Source organism: Manis pentadactyla, chromosome 10 (assembly GCF_030020395.1).
Source record: "Manis pentadactyla isolate mManPen7 chromosome 10, mManPen7.hap1, whole genome shotgun sequence".
NCBI lineage: Eukaryota > Metazoa > Chordata > Mammalia > Pholidota > Manidae > Manis > Manis pentadactyla.
In genome coordinates, this window is record NC_080028.1 from 60,760,915 (window position 1) to 60,780,508 (window position 19,594).

The 19,594-nt window shown below is 36.0% G+C and overlaps 1 protein-coding gene across 2 annotated transcripts in view; it reads left to right on the forward strand.

Annotated features, from left to right (window-relative positions):
* The window catches only part of NUP107 (nucleoporin 107), a 47,277-nt gene that overhangs the window by 21,321 nt on the left and 6,362 nt on the right, over nt 1-19,594 (forward strand). For both annotated transcript variants that reach the window (XM_036899414.2, XM_036899415.2), the window contains 15 exons: nt 1,226-1,339; nt 5,126-5,222; nt 5,368-5,444; nt 7,075-7,134; nt 7,795-7,940; nt 8,061-8,109; nt 9,803-9,872; nt 10,161-10,279; nt 10,994-11,032; nt 11,336-11,486; nt 11,808-11,920; nt 12,553-12,655; nt 13,096-13,256; nt 13,969-14,094; nt 14,461-14,574. In XM_036899414.2, coding sequence (XP_036755309.1) covers nt 1,226-1,339; nt 5,126-5,222; nt 5,368-5,444; nt 7,075-7,134; nt 7,795-7,940; nt 8,061-8,109; nt 9,803-9,872; nt 10,161-10,279; nt 10,994-11,032; nt 11,336-11,486; nt 11,808-11,920; nt 12,553-12,655; nt 13,096-13,256; nt 13,969-14,094; nt 14,461-14,574 — 1,539 coding nt within the window. The remainder of the gene's footprint in view (nt 1-1,225; nt 1,340-5,125; nt 5,223-5,367; nt 5,445-7,074; nt 7,135-7,794; nt 7,941-8,060; nt 8,110-9,802; nt 9,873-10,160; nt 10,280-10,993; nt 11,033-11,335; nt 11,487-11,807; nt 11,921-12,552; nt 12,656-13,095; nt 13,257-13,968; nt 14,095-14,460; nt 14,575-19,594) is intronic.

Sequence of the window (19,594 nt, forward strand, 5' to 3'; positions counted from 1 at the left end):
CCCACAACACTCATGAGTTTCACTTTCAGGTGGCCCAGGTTTACATAATCCTTGAAATCCTGCTCATCCTCATATAGTAAGTATTTCATAGCGGAGGCCCCAAACTCGGTATGTGAGCCCTCTTCATCTGTCTGCCAGTGCTGGCCGTGTCTGACGCTGTCCTTGTTACTAAGGTGTAAAGGACTGCCTTCCACTGAGGAGCTCATCTCTGCTTCTACAGGTTGCAATTCTGACTTTCCTATGTAGGTTTCTGGCAGCTCCAAATGCTTTTCCTCAGGTGGCACTTCCTGTCCAGCAGCTTGGGTGAGATACAGCTGCCTGGGTATTTGAGATCCGCAAGTCTACAGTTGAATAGTTGATCAATAAGCACCAAATTTTCTTCTTCCAGTTCATGAATAGTATTTTCCAATTCTTCAACTTCCTTCCTGTGATTTGCAATCTGTTCTCAGAAGAAGAGAATGGATGTTGTTAGTACTTACTGGCTTAGTTCTATTTAATTTTCTGTAAAAATTCCAACTCTTAAAAGTGCATTTGCCTGAGGGGAAGATTTATCCTGACTTAGTTGTTGCTGTGTGTACTTTTCCCGATTTTTTTTTTTTTTAATCCCAAATGTTTAAGACACATTTTTTCTATCCCTGAAAGGTATAGGTAGGAATAACTTTTAGGAGAGGTTTGCTTATTAGAAATCTGTTTTGTTGTTTTTTTTATTTCATTGGGCATTGGTATATTTTCTGTAACATCCCATAATGGGTTCCCTTTTCATATTTTCTCAGAAAGTACCAGCTAAGTACTTTCTAATTACAGCATGCATTGTGGTTCCTCCAGTTTCTCCTCCCTGCTCATTCATTCTCTGTCTAGGCCTAATTCTGTTGAGGATTAACTTGGCTGTGTAGTTACTACAACAGGATAAAGCTCAAGTCATCTTGAATTATGAGTAACATCTGTAACCGGGCTGGGCTGGGCTAGTGGTGTGTTCCACCGACCTTGGCATGTACCTTGTGGGCCAGGAGTCTGTTTCGAATGGGCAGTGAACAATTAATGTGGCTATTTGGAATGTTTGTAACACTTTCATTTACTGTTACTTAATTAAATTGTAAATGAATTTATTTCAGTATATAAACTCAGGAGAGATTTATTATCTCTTGATGTTCAAAATGTATGTCGGTACAAAAGATTTATAGTTGATGTGTTTTTGTGTTTAATTTTTAATTATTTTTTTTGGTAGGACCCTGATGCTCCCATAAGACAGAAAATGCCCCTTGATGATCTGGATAGAGAAGATGAAGTCAGATTGCTCAAATATCTTTTCACTCTGATCCGTGCTGGAATGACAGAAGAGGTAAATTATGTATACCTGGCTTATCCAATTTCAAAAAGTCATAGGTACTTTAAGTTGGAAGGTATCTTTGTGAACTAGAATACCTCCTCAGTGCAGTAGTCTCTTTCACAATATTTCTGGATCTAACTACTGTTTGGAGCATCTCCAGTAATAAACACATTGTTTCAGAAAGCAGTGCCTTCTAGTTTGCTCATCTCTAGTAGAAAATTCTTTATAAAAAGTCAAACTTTGCCCCCCTATATTGTACTGCATTACCCTAGGTATATCCCCATCATTACTAGTTCTGGTCTTTAAGAGTTGAAAAATAAGTGACCCTAATTGCTCTTCTAGGTGTTGCTACTAAGCATTTGAAGAGTGGCCTTCAAACTTTTTCCTTTTCATCTTACCTATTTGAAGTGTAATTTGCCTTGTGATATTTAAGATCCGATGTAGGAGTCCCCCCTTATCTTCTGAGGATACTTTCCAAGACCCCCAGTGGATACCTAAAACCACAGATAGTAGCAAACCTTATATAGTGTGTGTTTTTTCCTAAACATACACAGCTACGATAAAGTTTAGTTTATAAATGAGGCACAGTAAGAGATTAACAATAACAACTAATAATAAAATAGAACAGTTAAAACAGCACACTATAATAATAATTATGTGAATATGGTTTCTCTCCCAAAATCCGTTATTGTTCTGTACTCACTCCTCTTGTGATGATGTGAGATGATGAAATACCTACGGGATGAGATGAAGAGAGGTGAACAACATAGGCATTGTGTCGCTGCATTAGGCTACTATTGACCTGACATGTTAGCAGGAGGTTCCAGACCCTGGTTGACTGGGTAACTGCAGATAAGGTGGGGCCACTGTATATAGAAAGTTAAGTATCTGATTGGACTACTTACTGGATGGCTTTGTTGACTCTAGGTGATGAGTCTGGTGCCTAAGGGCTTCAAGCTCCATGCATTATGTTATACCTGTTTGCAGAACTTCGGGTGGTACTCGTTAGATTAGAAATATATTAATTCAAAGTGTTATTTGTTCTTTTGTGTTACAAACTATTAGAATATATTAAGTAATTTCTTACAGTAATAGGTCTTGAATCATTAAGCATCATTCTTACTTTTTAAGAAAAGAAGTTGCTATTGCATACTCATTTATTCAGAAAAAGTTCCAGTCACTCTGCCAGGTGATGTGGAAGATTGTTAGAATTGTGGTGGCAAACAAGGATGTATTTTTCAAAACAGAAAACAAAAACATGGTCACGTTACTGAAAGCTTGAAAAACTAAAACTCTAAAGGTCCCACTACCTTTACATAACCGCATATGTAATATATGATAGGGGGTTCCAAATTTTTCTTATAACCCTTTTCCTTTTGTACCTCTTTTCTTTCTTCTTAGAGATAGAAAGAACTTAAATAAAGTCCATGTTTTCTAACATTCCCATTTATAAGCAAATAGCAATAAAACCCTGAAATCCTATGAGGCTGGGTGACCTCTGAGGTCACAGAACTAGTGAGATAATCAAGGCTGGAATCAAGGCTCTGACCCCAGTCAGTGCCTCTTCCACCTCTTCTGTTACACTGTGGTCCTGCTGACTCTCTGTGTCTGTGAGTAAGCTAAGCACGTTCTGTGTGCCCATTTTTCTCATCTGTTCAGTGGAGACATAATTATCACGTCTCTCTAGGGTTCATGTGAGATATTTCATGTGAATTGACTCACAGTCTGATTCATAGTAAATATTCAATAAATGAGAACTGTCATTATTTTTACTGTTAGTAATATTACCATCTTATATATGAAAAATCTCAGTATCAGAGCCTAAAAAAACAAGAGAACAAGATTTTTTTCTTTCTTTTTTCTTCACCCATTTCTCCCCCACTGACCCACCCCACCCTCTGGCAACCACCAATCTATTCTCTGTATTTATGAGTTTGGGTGTATGTGTGTGTAATTCCACACATAAGAGAGATCATATGGTATTTGTTTTTCTCTGTCTAATTTATTTCATGTAGCATAATACCTTTGAGGTCCAGCCATGTAACAAATGACAAGAGTTCCTTCTTTTGTATGGCTGAATAATATTCCCCTGTGTATATATACCACATCCCCTTGATCCACTTATCCATCAGTGGACACGTAGGTTGTTTCCACCTCATGGCTGTTAACAGTGTTGCACTGGACATGGGGTTGCATGTCTTTTTGAGTTAGTATTTTCATTTCCTTCAGATAAATACCTATAAGTGGAATAGCTGGATCATACGGTATTTCTGTTTTTAGTTTTCTGAGGACCCTCCATGTTTTCCATACTGGCTGCACCAGTTTGCATTCCCACCAGAAATGCACAAGAGTTTCCTTTACTCCATATTCTCTCCAACACATGTTATTTCTTATGTTTTTGATAAGCCCTTTCTTTTGTACCTCTTTTTCACATAATCATTACTATAGTATACATTCAGTCTTTTTTTTAACATCTTTATTGAGATATAATTCACATACCATAAAACTCACCCATTTGAACTGTACAATTCAATAGTTCTATTATATTCCATTATTAATTTTTTAAAATTGTGGTAAAGTATATATGACAAAATTTGTCATCTTAACCAGTTTTAAATACACTTTTCCATGGCATTAGTTACATTCACAGTATTGTGAAGCCAAAACTACTGTTTTCAGTACTTTTCCATCACCCCACACAAACTAACCATCATGCAGTAACTCCCCAATCCCCCTCTTCTCAGCTCTTGGTAACCTCTAATCTACTTGCTATGAATTTTCTTATTCTAGCTATTTCATGTAAGTGGAATCATACAATATTTGTCCTTTTGTGTTTGGTTTATTTCACTAAGAAAAATGTTTTCAAGGTTCTATATTTAGTTTTTATCCTATCTTTTTTGGATAGCATATCAAAACATTTTTTCTGTGTTGCTACATAGCTTTCATGATTTTTAGAAGCCATAACCCAGAGTGATGTTTGGGTTATTATATTCTTTAGCTGGTTGTATGAATCAGCTAATCTGGGTTCAACTGACAGAAACCTAACTCAAGTTACTTATGGGAGGACTTGATTGACTCCTGGAGCAGAGATTGTAGAGAGGTAATATCTGACTTTAAGTAGGATCCAAGGACTCAGAAGATAAGCTCTGCCCTTCTCTCTGTGGTTTCATTCTCAAGAAGCCACCCCTCATGTTACTGGTGGCCACCAACAGCTCCAGGCTTATTATATCCTGCCAGCTTCCAATTCCAACAAAAGGAATGTGTCTTCTTCCCAATATCTCCAAGAGGAATCTGGGATTGATTTGTGTTCGATCACATGCCTAACCCTAGATTTCAGAGATGGGGTCATATGATCTACCCAAACCGTATAAACTAAATATGAAGAGATGTTTCCTAAAGAGGTGATGGACCATAAACATGTATCTGAATGAGCAATTGCATATTTGTCATTGTAGAGATTAACAGTGTTTTAGAATACTATATAAATCAAGGGTCATCAACCTCTTTAGCCCTGTTTGTCTATAGCAGGATTAAATGCCCAAGGGTACCATGGGAATATGCTGGTAAGCCCAAAATCAAAGAGCAAAGAAATTACTAGGAAAAGAGAGACAAGACCACAGAAAGACATGCAAGCGGTGGTATAGTAAAATATCATTTGTTTTCTCCATCATCCTCTGTAATATGTATGCCATAAGTTATTTAATCCTGCCATACATTGCTTACATTTTCTTAAAGGCACAAGTATTCTTCTTGTACCACACTGGTTATATAACTAACTGCTCTTTCTTGTATCTAAAGGCACAACGGCTCTGTAAACGCTGTGGTCAGGCATGGAGAGCTGCAACGCTTGAAGGCTGGAAACTCTATCATGACCCTAACCCAAATGTTAATGGAGGTAATTTTAGTAGATTTTATTCTGAGAATTGGGGATATATTTAGCTCTAAATGCCAATCTTTGTGAAGCCTAGCTTTTGTTTTTAGAAGTCATGGAAATAAGATTTCATTTTAAACTACATTTTATTTTTCTTACTGTTTTATAGGAACAGAATTAGAACCTGTTGAAGGGAATCCATACAGATGCATTTGGAAAATAAGTTGCTGGAGAATGGCAGAAGATGTAAGATATAATGAAATATTTAATGATATTGATTTTTTACTCTAATTAATTGAAGGCCTGCTAAAGGTTCTGTGAAACATTCAGAGTAGTATAAGACTAATGTTCCTGTTTTCAAAGATTATCCAATTGCATTAAGCAATAGGAGTGGACAGGTTTAACTACTGTTCAGAATTATTTAGACACCAAGTACTAAGAATTAAATACTGATATATGGCAAAAATACAAAGGAGGTACCAAATGAATTCAGAGAATGAGCATTGGGCTAAAGCTGGCTTCACAGGAGAGATAATTGAATTGAACTTTTAAAAATCAGTAGGATTTGAGTTGTTAAGCTAAAAAGAGGAAGGAATTCTAGGTAGAATACATAGGTTGGAAAACTCAAGGGAAGGTAGATGTACCAGATGGAGTAAAAGACTCACAAAAGGAAACAGAGTCAGTTCTGTTGTGATGTCATCTATACATTCCTAAAAACCACTTCAGCATGCAAAATTGTGCAAAAACCCACAGGGTTTTGGGGGTAAATGGAGTTAAGAGCACATTACTCAGAAACCATCAGTGATATGTAAAAAGATGAAAACTTCATAAAGCACTGTTAAACAGTTAGGAAATACATAAGAGCTACAATAGATGGTACTTTACTGTGCAGAAGAACTAAAGTTTGTAGAATTGGGTGTCAGCTTGGCAGTTACTGTGAAGTGGCAAAGGAGGTTATCTGGAATCAAACAGAAAATTGTAGCACTCAGTATGGATGGATTTAGCATATAATACACCTGGTGAGCTAAGGTTGCTGGTAGGTGGTTGAGGTGTGTCAGTTTTGTGTATTTCTAGTGACTTGGTTCATCTAGGTGTGGTTTTCTGCATTCATCTAGTGCTTCTTGTGGATGAAACTACATAAGCAAATGGGAAATTTGCATCATGTCAGGTTCTTTGATGTATCAATTTCATTGGAACAGATTCACATTTTCAAAACAAGCGTTGTAGCAGAACTGACTGTAATGGGAAAGATGATTGGAAAAAGTAAATTAAGAACAGGCAGTGGTGGTCCCCTGTACTGCTGTAAGGAATGAGAACTTGACATAGATGTGGTGAACCATCAAAAACCTCAAGGGCACATGACAACAGTATTTTAGGAAGATTAGCATGGCAGTGGAGAACAGGCTTAAAACTGAAATGACTGAAGGCCAAGAAACTAGTTAGGAGCCTCTCAGGATTAATATAATTAATTCTGTTTACTGATGAATGACGGGTTCCAAGGGCCTTGTCTTGATGTTCTTAGGTTAGTATCAGGTAGTACTAGGGATTTAGAAACTGTTGATGGGAAAACACCTATACAGGTTCTATCTGGAATAAAACTTGATATGATAAATGATAAAAGCATCCTTTAGAGGTAGATCTGCTCTCACCCTGTAGTTGAATTTTAGATGTTTGACTTTTCCTGAGGAATCAATTTTATCATCAAACTAAGGGGTCCTTCCTTATTACTACACTAGATCTTTCACAAAAGTTTAGAAACTGTCAAGTGAATAAATAGGTTCAGTTTAGAAGATATGGCAAAATTCCAGATTATGAAAAAAATTAAGATACTAAGAAAAACAATTTTTGAAATTTATTTATATTCATTGTATTTCAGGAGCTTTTCAATAAATATGAGAGAGCAATTTATGCAGCTTTAAGTGGGAATCTCAAGCAGGTATGCGGTCTATTTCATCTTTTTTCCTGTAGAACAAAATCAGATACAATAAATATTTTTATAATTGTATATAATAATTTTAAGTGTAAGCTGCTTTCTAAGAGTAGCAATGATAGAAATAATCATGAAATAGAATAGTGCATAAGCTGCTTAATTTGCTGTATTCCATATACCAAATGTTTTCATGTGTGAAATCTCACTTCCATTTCTAATAATTGTAAATTTGATTTCATTAATTAATGAAATTAATTGGCTAAACACATATTTATCTATGACTTATTGTATCCATAGCTTTATCCAGAAGTTACCACTGAGACACCATGACTGTTCAGATTGTCTTGCGCATGTGTGTTTGTGCTTCTCACAACCCCTACCACCCCTTAACATTTTACAATTATTTTGAAGGAAGTTATAATAATTAGTTGAAACACCATCTTATGTAAAACTGATGCTGTTGTAAACTCAGTATGGAAAATGTCTTAACAGTTCATGCTTCTTAGAAGAGGTGGTTTGGTGGGGGGAAGGGCTGTTCAGTGTGTTTTATGGTCTACAATGTTTTGCGTCATAGTGACCCTGTACAGTCCATATCGATGGATATGATATAACTGCTTTTCCTTTTTTGTTGACTGTCTATGTGTTTGTTTTGGAATGGGGAAAAAGCTGCTTCCTGTCTGTGACACCTGGGAAGACACAGTGTGGGCCTACTTTCGGGTGATGGTGGATAGTCTGGTAGAACAGGAGATCCGGACATCAGTAGTGCATCTGGATGACACGGAAGAGCTCCCTAGAGAATATTTGGAAGCAAAGTGAGTTTGTTGGTTTGTTTTTCATCATGGTGATTGGTCGTATGCTCTGTGAAGTTGTTTTGTAGCCCTTGTTCATATTATTTAATATTGTTTTATTCCTTTTCTGTTCTTTTTTTGAAGTTGGACCTTAGAAAAGGTTTTTGAAGAACTTCAAGCTACTGATAAAAAGGTAAATACTAATATGATTAACTTAGGATAATTAGAATGGGAAACAGTAAATGTTATACTCTGTTTTGAAAGGCACTGTAGTTGAAAGGCAAAAAATATATGAAACCTTGTTATATTCTCTCTTTTCCTCACCTCTTAGCCAAATGAGAGACATTCTTTAAAAAGAAGACACTTTATTGCATACTGAAATGACACGTCATTTCTCTTTCTTTGCTTTAGGATTGGCTTCATCTAAATATATGTGTATGCATGTAAGCTAATTTATTCCTGTCTGTTTCCTTTGGGAAAATTAAAATACATAATAGAAAATTAACCCAAAAAAAGTCCCATTTAAAATATTGACCAAAACTAGGTGATACCTAGGAATAAAATTAACCAAGGGTTTGAGGACCTTCATAAAGAAAACTATAGTCTTAATGAAAGACACAAATAGATATAGCACATTCCTGAATGACAGGGTATGATGTTAATATCAGTCATTCCAAAATTAACACAGAAACCTAATGCTTTGGGGGATTTTTTTCTGAAGAGAATATTTCAGTAGAAGAATAAGTGAGGATGGTAAGAAAATTTGGAAAAGAAAAATAGTTGTGTGGTACTTGTCTTCATAAAAAAAATAATATAAAGATAAAACACTATGGAACTGGCACAGGAGTAGATAAGTGGAACACAAATATTCATATTGGATCAATGTATACATGAGAACTAATAGATGACAGAAATGATCTTTCATTTCAGAGGAAAGGGGATGGGTTTTTTTACGTACATGTTATGGCCATAATTGACTTTCCATCTGGAAGGAAGCACAGCTAGATCCCTACCTCATGTCATATATTAAAATCATTTCCAAATGGAGCAAAGACTTGAATGTAAAAAATAAATGCTGAAAGAAAATCTAAACAAAAAATGAAAATTAAAACATATTTGAAAAAAATAAATGACATAATGCGTGATCAAAACCGAAAGTTTCTGTGATGACTGCCCTTGCACTGTTCACCATGTAAGAACTTATTCACTATGTAAGAATTTGTTCACCATGTAAGAACTTGTTCGTTATGCTTCAGAAGATTGGAGTCCTTTGAGAACTAGGCTTGGGGTTGATTAATGATTGTACATTGAGTCCCCTATACAGAATTTTATTGTTGTTAACAACCATTTGATCAATAAATAAGAGATGCCCTCTCAAAAAAAAATTAATAAATAAATGACAAAAAAAAGTCCAACAGTGCATTACTTGAAAATATTTTTTTCTGCTCTGCGCCTCATCACTATTATGGTTTTTGTTACTCTTAGTGCTATGTGCAGAAGAGAGCACCCAAAGAATGCTTTCAGGAACTGCTGTTCATGTTGAAAGAAAACTTATAGTTTTTTTTGCTTAGGTCACATGTGCCCTTCCTTTCTGGTTCACCATGTGATGCCAAGGAAAATTGTAGTAAAATATAAAAAATAACAGTTTAATAGCATTCACAGAGATTAAATTGCTTTATCACAATTCTCTGCCTTCAAAGATATTGTTCAGCCTCGAGTATATTCCAAAGGCAATATCTTTCTCATATTTTTGTTTTGTTCTCCTAAGACCCTTAATTTCCATCTTTTTCCATATATATGTACCTTCAAAAGTTGACATTTTTAGTTTACCAATCAGTATATAGTGCAGAATGACCACTACATGATTTATGTAAAAATTTTTCCAGAGAGTTCTAGAAGAGAATCAAGAACATTATCATACAGTTCAAAAATTCCTTATCCTGGGCGACATTGATGGTAAGATACAGTTTTGTTTTTCTTTGTATGAGTTTTCTCATTCATTTTGTAAGAAGTTATCAAAACAGTGCCTATGATGCAACCATTTTCTAACTTTATAAATATCAGCCTATTTGAATGCCACTATTTACTTAATTGTTAGCAAATAAAGTTTGAGTTTAATCCAAAACCTGTTTTAGATGTTTATTAACACTGAGATAGTTAGTAGTGCTATAGGAGTGCAGGGAATGTCCTTGGTAATGTTTATTTCTCTTATTTTGATTTCTGTCTGTCTTTGATGGCTTATAGGCTTGATGGATGAGTTCAGCAAATGGCTTTCCAAAAGCAGAAGCAGTCTACCTGGACACCTCCTCCGCTTCATGACTCACCTCATTTTGTTTTTCCGTGCTCTGGGACTACAGACCAAAGTAAGTAAAAATGAGTGGATACCCTTCTCTGCAAGGCTGATGCTATGTGTCATCAGGAAACAGGCTACCTTTGTGGTGGTGTTTTCTAGAAACGGTGGTAAGGGTGCAGAAGTTACCTATGGTCACACAGTGTCAATCCATGATAACTCACTATGGGTGACCCTTTAGGATTCTAATCTGCGACTGCAGAATGCCAATGGTTACCTGGTTTTTGAAAAATTCATAACTTTATCCTCGGCATTACCTGAGTCTGAATCAACCAGCTAAGCTAACTGAACCAGACTAAATTTTTTATGAGATTTTAAACCTTAGGAGGCTTTTTCTTTTTGTTTTTTCCTAAATGGTTGATAACATTTTGATCAGGATACATGTAGAAGACAGAATGATGGGGTAATTAAAAGCTTGGGCTCGGAGTATGAATCCTGTGTTCACATTATTACTCAGCAGCATTTGGCAATGTAATTCTGGATAAGTAAATCCTCAGTCGGCCTTAGATTCTTCCCCTCTAAAACGTAAACAATAATAGTAACTATCCACAAAGAGTTACTATGGTAAGGTTAAATCAGGCAGCATATGACCTTTGCTAACCACTTGGCCTACCATGTACTTACTGCTCAATGATAAAACCATTAAATTGTTTAATAACAGAATTAGATGTATTGCTGATACATATAAGTGGTTGTGTTTATAACTGAATCTTTTTTTCCTCTGAAGGAAGAAGTTTCCATTGAAGTTTTAAATACATACATACAGGTAAACTTGGAGAATCCACAATAGGAGTCCTTTTTTTTTTTTACTATTTTAATGAAAAAACATCAGATTGATAATATTTTAATGCCTACTGGCAGGAAGTCATCAGAGTCCATAAAAAGAGTCTTTTAATTATCATAAGTACTTTTTTTTAAAATTAAAATTATTCTGTTCAGCAGTACAAATCTGTGTCTATGAATCTCTCCTAAATACATTTGAAATTTTGATAGGAACCTTTTCAAAAGTTCTGCTTATCCAAGAATCTGCTTTATTATTGACATACTTGGATCTTTTTCTATCTTTTAGCTCTTAATAAATGAGAAACATACAAATCTCATAGCATTTTATACCTGTCATTTGCCTCAAGACCTAGCTGTTGCCCAATATGCATTATTTTTGGAAGGTGTTACAGAATTTGAAGAGCGCCACCATTGCCTAGAGCTGGCCAAGGAAGCAGGTAGTTGAGAACTTCATCTTTTGGGCTTTGTAAGCAAATTATCATTTTGGCTTTAGTAACATTTATCCTTCTAGCTTCAAATCTTACTTCTCTTGAGAGAAAAAAAAGGAAATTTTCAATGAAATTCTGCTTTATGAATAAAATAACACTGTAACTCATGTGTAAAATACCTTTTGATTTTTGGCATTTTGTTTTATAATGTCTTCTATATCTCACATGTTATATTTTTAAAGACTTATCCCAAATTTGCCAAATTATTGTGGGTGTTTAGAGGGTATCAGTGTGAATGATTAATTCTTGTCTTTAAACAAAATTCCTTAGATTTGGATATTGCAACTATAACAAAGACTGTAGTTGAGAATATACGAAAGAGGGATAATGGTGAATTCAGTCATCATGACCTGACCCCAGCCCTAGATACCGGCACTACTGAGGTAAAATGAGGGAGAGGGGGTGGTGTGTAGTGTGATTCGTGATAATCTGTGACGATGTTCTTTGGTGAACTTCTACCTTACAATACTCTGGCTGCGTTTTTTTTTTTTTTAAGAATTTTTGTATTTCAGCTAAAACCTCTTAAATAATAAAAATTAACAGCAAACTTAAGGTCTTGTGTAAGGGAGTACTTACAGTAGTAGTATATTAAAGGAAGGTTCTTTAGTGGGATAAAAATGTGAGCATTGAACGTTGGGTTTTTGCTCATCTTTTCTTGATATGTGATCAATCACCAACTCTTCTGTAGTTTACTTATTCCGATTTTCAGAAAGGAATAGAATGCTTTATCTAGAAAAGAAAAACATTTAAGAGTAGCACTTAAAGGAATCACATGGTTAAGTTGGTAAGACATAAATATGTAATTCCAGATTCACAGTCCAGTAAGCTTTTTCTATAATTTGTTAGCTATTAAATGTGAAAATAAACTAAGGAAAGCTAGATTCTTTCACGTGTTTGTATAACTTGAGGGAAAATGATGTTCGGTAGAAATGCAGATGTAAGTTAATTATACTAATTTGCAGATTATCATGGGAAAAAACAAAACTGATGTTTCTTTTCTCAATTAAATGAATAGGAGGACCGTTTAAAAATTGATGTGATTGACTGGTTGGTATTTGACCCGGCACAGAGAGCAGAAGCACTAAAACAAGGCAATGCAATAATGAGGAAATTCTTGGGTATGTTGCCTTCTTACATCATTTTTAAAGTTTATGTTCAAATCCGTATATTCTTAAATTTTGTTTGCTTTTCTGACCCTTCCAACAAAACACTCACTCTCATATATTACTAAACCTGGTGCCATGAAACAACATATTTAACAATGAATTTTCCTTGACCTAATCAATTTTGCATATTATCTCGAGGCTTCAAAAAATGTAATTGCTTTTTTTAAGACTCAGAAGTATGTAAAAGCAACTGCATTTAATGTATCCTTTTGTGACTGTTACATGGAAACAAGAAAAAAGCCTGCCATTAGGTAGGAAGATCACCCAGACCTTTAACCTTGGGACCAAAATGGTTACCCAAATGTAAAAGCTGCAAACCAGTTATCTCACTCCTTTAGAAACCATGACACAGGAATTCATGTATGTGGAAAAACTGTATATCTTTTTCACAGCATCAAAAAAGCATGAAGCTGCAAAAGAAGTATTTGTGAAAATTCCTCAGGATTCTATAGCAGAAATCTACAATCAGTGGGAGGAACAAGGAATGGAAAGTCCACTTCCTGCGGAAGATGATAACGCCATCAGAGAACATTTGTGCATTAGAGCTTATTTGGTGAGATTGTAAAGAAACTACAGATGTGCCTGTCTTCATGATGACTTTGCTGGTTCCCTCTCAGACTTCGAACTGTTTTTCCAGAAGTGGTGATTGACTCATTATCTTATCTCCCTTGTGACTGTGGTACTGATTCACAAGGGCATTGAAATCATGACGTGGTCTTCATTAGCATGAGCCTCTAATCAGTGCTGACTGACCAAGAACATCTAAAAATGTTTTCTTAAGATTCCTTGAATACTTGTGTCAACTTAAATATTTCTTCTTTTGGCAATAATTGAGAAAAGTAAGACATTCTAGATTTTGTTAGAACTAAATGTACTCATTCAAATTTCACTCAACAATGAAGTGATTACACTGGACTAGATTCTAGGGCTAAATCTGTAGGTAGTATTCTGTTCTTCCCTCTAGAAGCTGATAGGCTTGTCAAGAAGACAGACAGACAAGTGTGCACATCACAGAGTGATAAATGTCAGCATGTGTGTGTGTATGATCAGGGTGCTGAGATAGAAGTAGGAGCCAGAAAATACAATAATATATGACCTTACTGGTGTTTAGCACTTGAGAGAGCATTTATGGTTTTTTGCATGTATGTGAAATATACTAAGCAGTTCTAATTCTTTATATTGCAAAATTATTTCTAACAACTAAATTTTAAAACATTTTTTGAATATATGGGAAACATTTCCTTTTGTTTTATTTTATGATTTAGGAGGCCCATGAAACCTTTAATGAGTGGTTTAAGCATATGAATTCAGCTCCACAAAAACCTGCTTTGATACCTCAAGCAACTTTTACTGAGAAAGTGGCTCATGAACACAAAGAGAAGAAATATGAAGTAAGTTGTATATATACAACTTGATATAGGTGAGACATATCTACTGCATCTTAAAATTACATGTCGTATATTTAAGAAGATAATTTTTTGCCAGTTTATATTCCTGTTACAATCGTTGATCTTCCTGTCACCTTAGGTGACATTAGTGTTAATTTACAGAATTAACATTTAGTGTTTTATTATAATGGCAATCTATTGATATTTCATTTTACATTTGGCTGACTAAGTCAACTCTTTTGAGTGATGTTCCACATGTGTATGTGTATTCCTGTCTGTACTTTACAAATATATTACTTATTGGTTTTGGTTTATATTTGTTTTGCAGGTGGATTTTTGGTTTATGCTTGCTTTATATTTGTTTTGCAGATGGATTACAGTATTTGGAAAGGACATTTAGATGCCCTAACTGCTGATGTGAAGGAGAAAATGTATAATGTCTTGTTATTTGTTGATGGAGGGTGGATGGTGGATGTTAGAGAGGTAAGCTGTGTGCATAATTCAAACTGTGTTTATAGCTAAAAGCAAAAAAAAACAAAAAACAATAAAAACTATGTCTGTTTTTAAAAGTTTTGTCTCTGAGTAGGAGTGTCTACAGATCTTATACGTTACTTTTGTGCTTATAACTGAACATCCCATAATTTAAGCCTAAATTGAAAATACTAGCCGGAGGTAAGAATATTTGTCTCTTGAGCAAACTACTTGTTCAGATTTAATATGTTGACTCAGGATACTAAACTCTAATTTTTAAAAAAATCTGGACCTAAGAAATTATACATGTTTTCATTTAGCGTAGGGATCTGAAGATAGTATAGTAGCAGTGGCTGTCACCTCTGAGCTGTCCATTTAAGTTGCTGGGGAGCTTTTAAAAATATTGAGGTCCGCGAAGATTCTGGTTTGATTGGTCTGAGGTAGGGTGGGGCTTTTATTTTAATTGCAGGAAGAGCTTTAATGTGTAACCTGGGTTGAGAACCAGTTACAAAAGTAGAACTAGTTACAAAATGCATAAGAAAAGCAGAGACTAAGTATTTGTGAGTTCAGGAAAAGAAAAGGTCCCTTCTACGTGTGAGAGGTCTGGACAGGTTGCTTGAAAGGTGTAACATTTGACTGAGTCATGAATGATGGTAGAAAAGGAACCATACTGCAGGAAATAATCATGTGAGGGAGAAAGATGGAGGCCTGAAGCTGGGCATGATAGAAACATTGTAACTCTGTTTTGCCTCTGTAGACCTGATCTATCCAAGAAGAATGGGAAACACTGGATTCTTGGGTATTTTGGTATATTTTGAACAGAGAAAACCATTTGAGTGTACTTGATATCTTTCCTTCTGTTGTTCTCCATGTCCTACTATATTCACCGCTCCTCTGTGTTGTTCATCATCTTGCTTATTTACCAAAACAATCTTGTCTGTAGACACTGATTGAAACCGTGCCTTGTTTTATTTTTTTATTTTTTTTGTAGATAATTATTTTTTTATTGAAGGGTAGTTGACACACGGTATTACATTACATTAGTTTCAGGTGTACAACATAGTGATTCAACATTTATACACATGACAATTCTAGGTACCAGCTATCACCATACCAAGCTGTTACAATATCTTGACTATATTCATTACATCCCGGTTACTTATTATTTTACCATTGGAAGTGTATACTTTTTTTTTTTTTTTTTTTTTGTGAGGGCATCTCTCATGTTTATTGATCAAATGGTTGTTAACAACAATAAAATTCTGTATAGGGGAGTCAATGCTCAATGCACAATCATGAATCCACCCCAAGCCTAATTTTCTTCAGTCTCCAATCTTCTGAGGCATAACAAACAAGTTCTTACATGGAGAACAAATTCTTACATAGTGAATAAGTTCTTACATGGTGAACAGTACAAGGGCAGCCATCACAGAAACCTTCGGTTTTGCTCATGCATTATGAACTATAAACAGTCATTTCAAATATGAATACGCATTTGATTTTTATACTTGATTTATATGTGGATACCACATTTCTCTCTTTATTATTATTACTTTTAATAAAATGCTGAAGTGGTAGGTAGATACAAGATAAGGGTAGAAAACATAGTTTAGTGTTGTAAGAGAGCAAATGTAGATGATCAAGTGTGTGCCTGTAGACTGTGTTAATCCAAGCTAGACAAGGGCAATAAAACATCCACGTATGCAGAAGATTTCTCTCAGAACGGGGGGGTGAGGTTCTAAGCCTCACCTCTGTTGATCCCCAATTTCTCACCTGATGACCCCCCTGCGACTGTGCCTGTCTTAGGTTGTTCCTCCCTTGAGGAATCTTACCCGTCTCTGGCTAACCAGTCATCTTCCGGGGCCATACAGGGAAATGTAAAGTTGGTAAGTGAGAGAGAAGCCTTATTGTTTGAAATGGCTAGCTTTTTATTTCTTTGCATATTTATGCCCTGTGGCTTCTATGCCCAGCATTTGTCTTGAGGTATCTTTACCACTTGGAGGAGTTATGATACTTGGTAAATTTGATATGAGGCACGAATTCTATTTAAGGGTTGTAATTAGGAAGGAAGAAGAAAAGCTATAGAAGTAGCAGGCGGAAGAAAACATGGGAAGATTGATTATTTCTTTGACATATCTTCTTGCAGAGTAACTTCAGCATATATAGGTTTTAAGCTACTACTTAAATTGCGCACACACATTAACATAATAGGAGTATAGTTACATAACCAAAGCATATCTGTAATTACCAGCCATCTCCAGTGAAACCAAGAAAACCATTAAGGCACCTTAGGCATTTGTGAAAACTTATCTATGATATGGTGGAGATTGTCCAACTGAACTTGAACAGTCTGAGAGAAATCAGACAAATTAAAACAACCCATTCCTGGGGACTGTTCACATGCCATATGTTCTTTTAACAGTAAATAGTCTGTAGTTGTAAGAGTTTGGAGCGCTACAATTTGCACTTCTCCAAATTCTTGGTTGAGTTCCAACAGTATAGATCCAGTCAAATTTGTTGTTTTACTGTATGCACAGGCCAGCTTAGATATCTCCTTCCTCATTCCCATGGCAAGTCCAGGAACTGGTGGGATGAGTGCATCTACAGCTGTAGCAGTGCATGGATCTTTGTTGGGGTTTTTTGATGATCATCTTCTGGCATGAGTCTTCCAGAGAGTGCAGATGTTGGAAGTTCTTTTTCATATCATATCTTAGTTCATTTTCGGGGTAGCCCAATTAGGCTTTGATCCTCTGTATAAACACAAACAGACCCTTTGCCTACACTTTTATATGGCCTTTATACCCTTGTGTAGAACTTGTTGGAGGTTACCACACAGGAACTGCCCTTTTTTTTTTTTTTTTTTTTGCTTTGTTTTTGGTATCACTAATCTACACTTACATGACGAATATTATGTTTACTAGGCTCTCCCCTATACCAGGTCTCCCCTATAAACCCCTTTACAGTCACTGTCCATCAGCATAGCAAAATGTTGTAGAATCACTACTTGCCTTCTCTGTGTTGTACAGCCCTCCCTTTTCTCCTACCCGCCCCATGCATGTTAATCTTAATACCCCCTCTACTTCTCCCCCCCTTATCCCTCCCTACCCACCCATCCTCCCCAGTCCCTTTCCCTTTGGTACCTGTTAGTCCATTGTTGAGTTCTGTGATTCTGCTGCTGTTTTGTTCCTTCAGTTTTTCCTTTGTTCTTATATTCCACAGATAAGTGAAATCATTTGGTATTTCTCTTTCTCCGCTTGGCTTGTTTCACTAAGCATAATACCCTCCAGCTCCATCCATGTTGCTGCAAATGATTGGATTTGACCTTTTCTTATGGCTGAGTAGTATTCCATTGTGTATATGTACCACATCTTCTTTATCCATTCATCTATTGATGGACATTTAGGTTGCTTCCAATTCTTGGCTATTGTAAATAGTGCTGCAATAAACATAGGGGTGCATCTGTCTTTCTCAAACTTGATTGTTGCATTCTTAGGGTAAATTCCTAGGAGTGGAATTCCTGGGTCAAATGGTAAGTCTGTTTTGAGCATTTTGATATACTTCCATACTGCTTTCCACAATGGTTGAACTAACTTACATTCCCACCAGCAGTGTAGGAGGGTTCCCCTTTCTCCACAGCCTCGCCAACATTTGTTGTTGTTTGTCTTTTGGATGGCGGCCATCCTTACTGGTGTGAGGTGATACCTCATTGTAGTTTAATTTGCATTTCTCTGATAATTAGCGATGTGGAGCATCTTTTCATGTGCCTGTTGGCCATCTGTATTTCTTTTTTGGAGAACTGTCTGTTCAGTTCCTCTGCCCATTTTTTAATTGGGTTATTTGTTTTTTGTTTGTTGAGGCGTGTGAGCTCCTTATATATTCTGGACGTCAAGCCTTTATCGGATGTGTCATTTTCAAATATATTCTCCCATACTGTAGGGATCCTTCTTGTTCTATTGATGGTGTCTTTTGCTGTACAGAAGCTTTTCAGCTTAATATAGTCCCACTTGTTCATTTTTGCTGTTGTTTTCCTTGCCCGGGGAGATATGTTCAAGAAGAGGTCACTCATGTTTATGTCTAAGAGGTTTTCGCCTATGTTTTCTTCCAAGAGTTTAATGGTTTCATGGCTTACATTCAGGTCTTTGATCCATTTTGAGTTTACTTTTGTATATGGGGTTAGACAATGGTCCAGTTTCATTCTCCTACATGTAGCTGTCCAGTTTTGCCAGCACCACCTGTTGAAGAGACTGTCATTTCGCCATTGTATGTCCATGGCTCCTTTATCAAATATTAATTGACCATATATGTCTGGGCTAATGTCTGGATTCTCTAGTCTGTTCCATTGGTCTGTGGCTCTGCTCTTGTGCCAGTACCAAATTGTCTTGATTACTATGGCTTTATAGTAGAGCTTGAAGTTGGGTAGTGAGATCCCCCCTACTTTATTCTTCTTTCTCAGGATTGCTTTGGCTATTCGGGGTCTTTGGTGGTTCCATATGAATTTTTGAATTATTTGTTCCAGTTCATTGAAGAATGTTGCTGGTAGTTTCATAGGGATTGCATCAAATCTGTATATTGCTTTGGGCAGGATGGCCATTTTAACGATATTAATTCTTCCTAGCCACGAGCATGGGATGAGTTTCCATCTGTTAGTGTCCCCTTTAATTTCTCTTAAGAGTGACTTGTAGTTTTCAGAGTATAAGTCTTTCACTTCTTTGGTTAGGTTTATTCCTAGGTATTTTATTTTTTTTGATGCAATTGTGAATGGAGTTGTTTTCCTGATTTCTCTTTCTGTTGGTTCATTGTTAGTATATAGGAAAGCCACAGATTTCTGTGTGTTGATTTTGTATCCTGCAACTTTGCTGTATTCCGATATCAGTTCTAGTAGTTTTGGGGTGGAGTCTTTAGGGTTTTTTATGTACAGTATCATGTCATCTGCAAATAGTGACAGTTTAACTTCTTCTTTACCAATCTGGATTCCTTGTATTTCTTTATTTTGTCTGATTGCCGTGGCTAGGACCTCCAGTACTATGTTAAA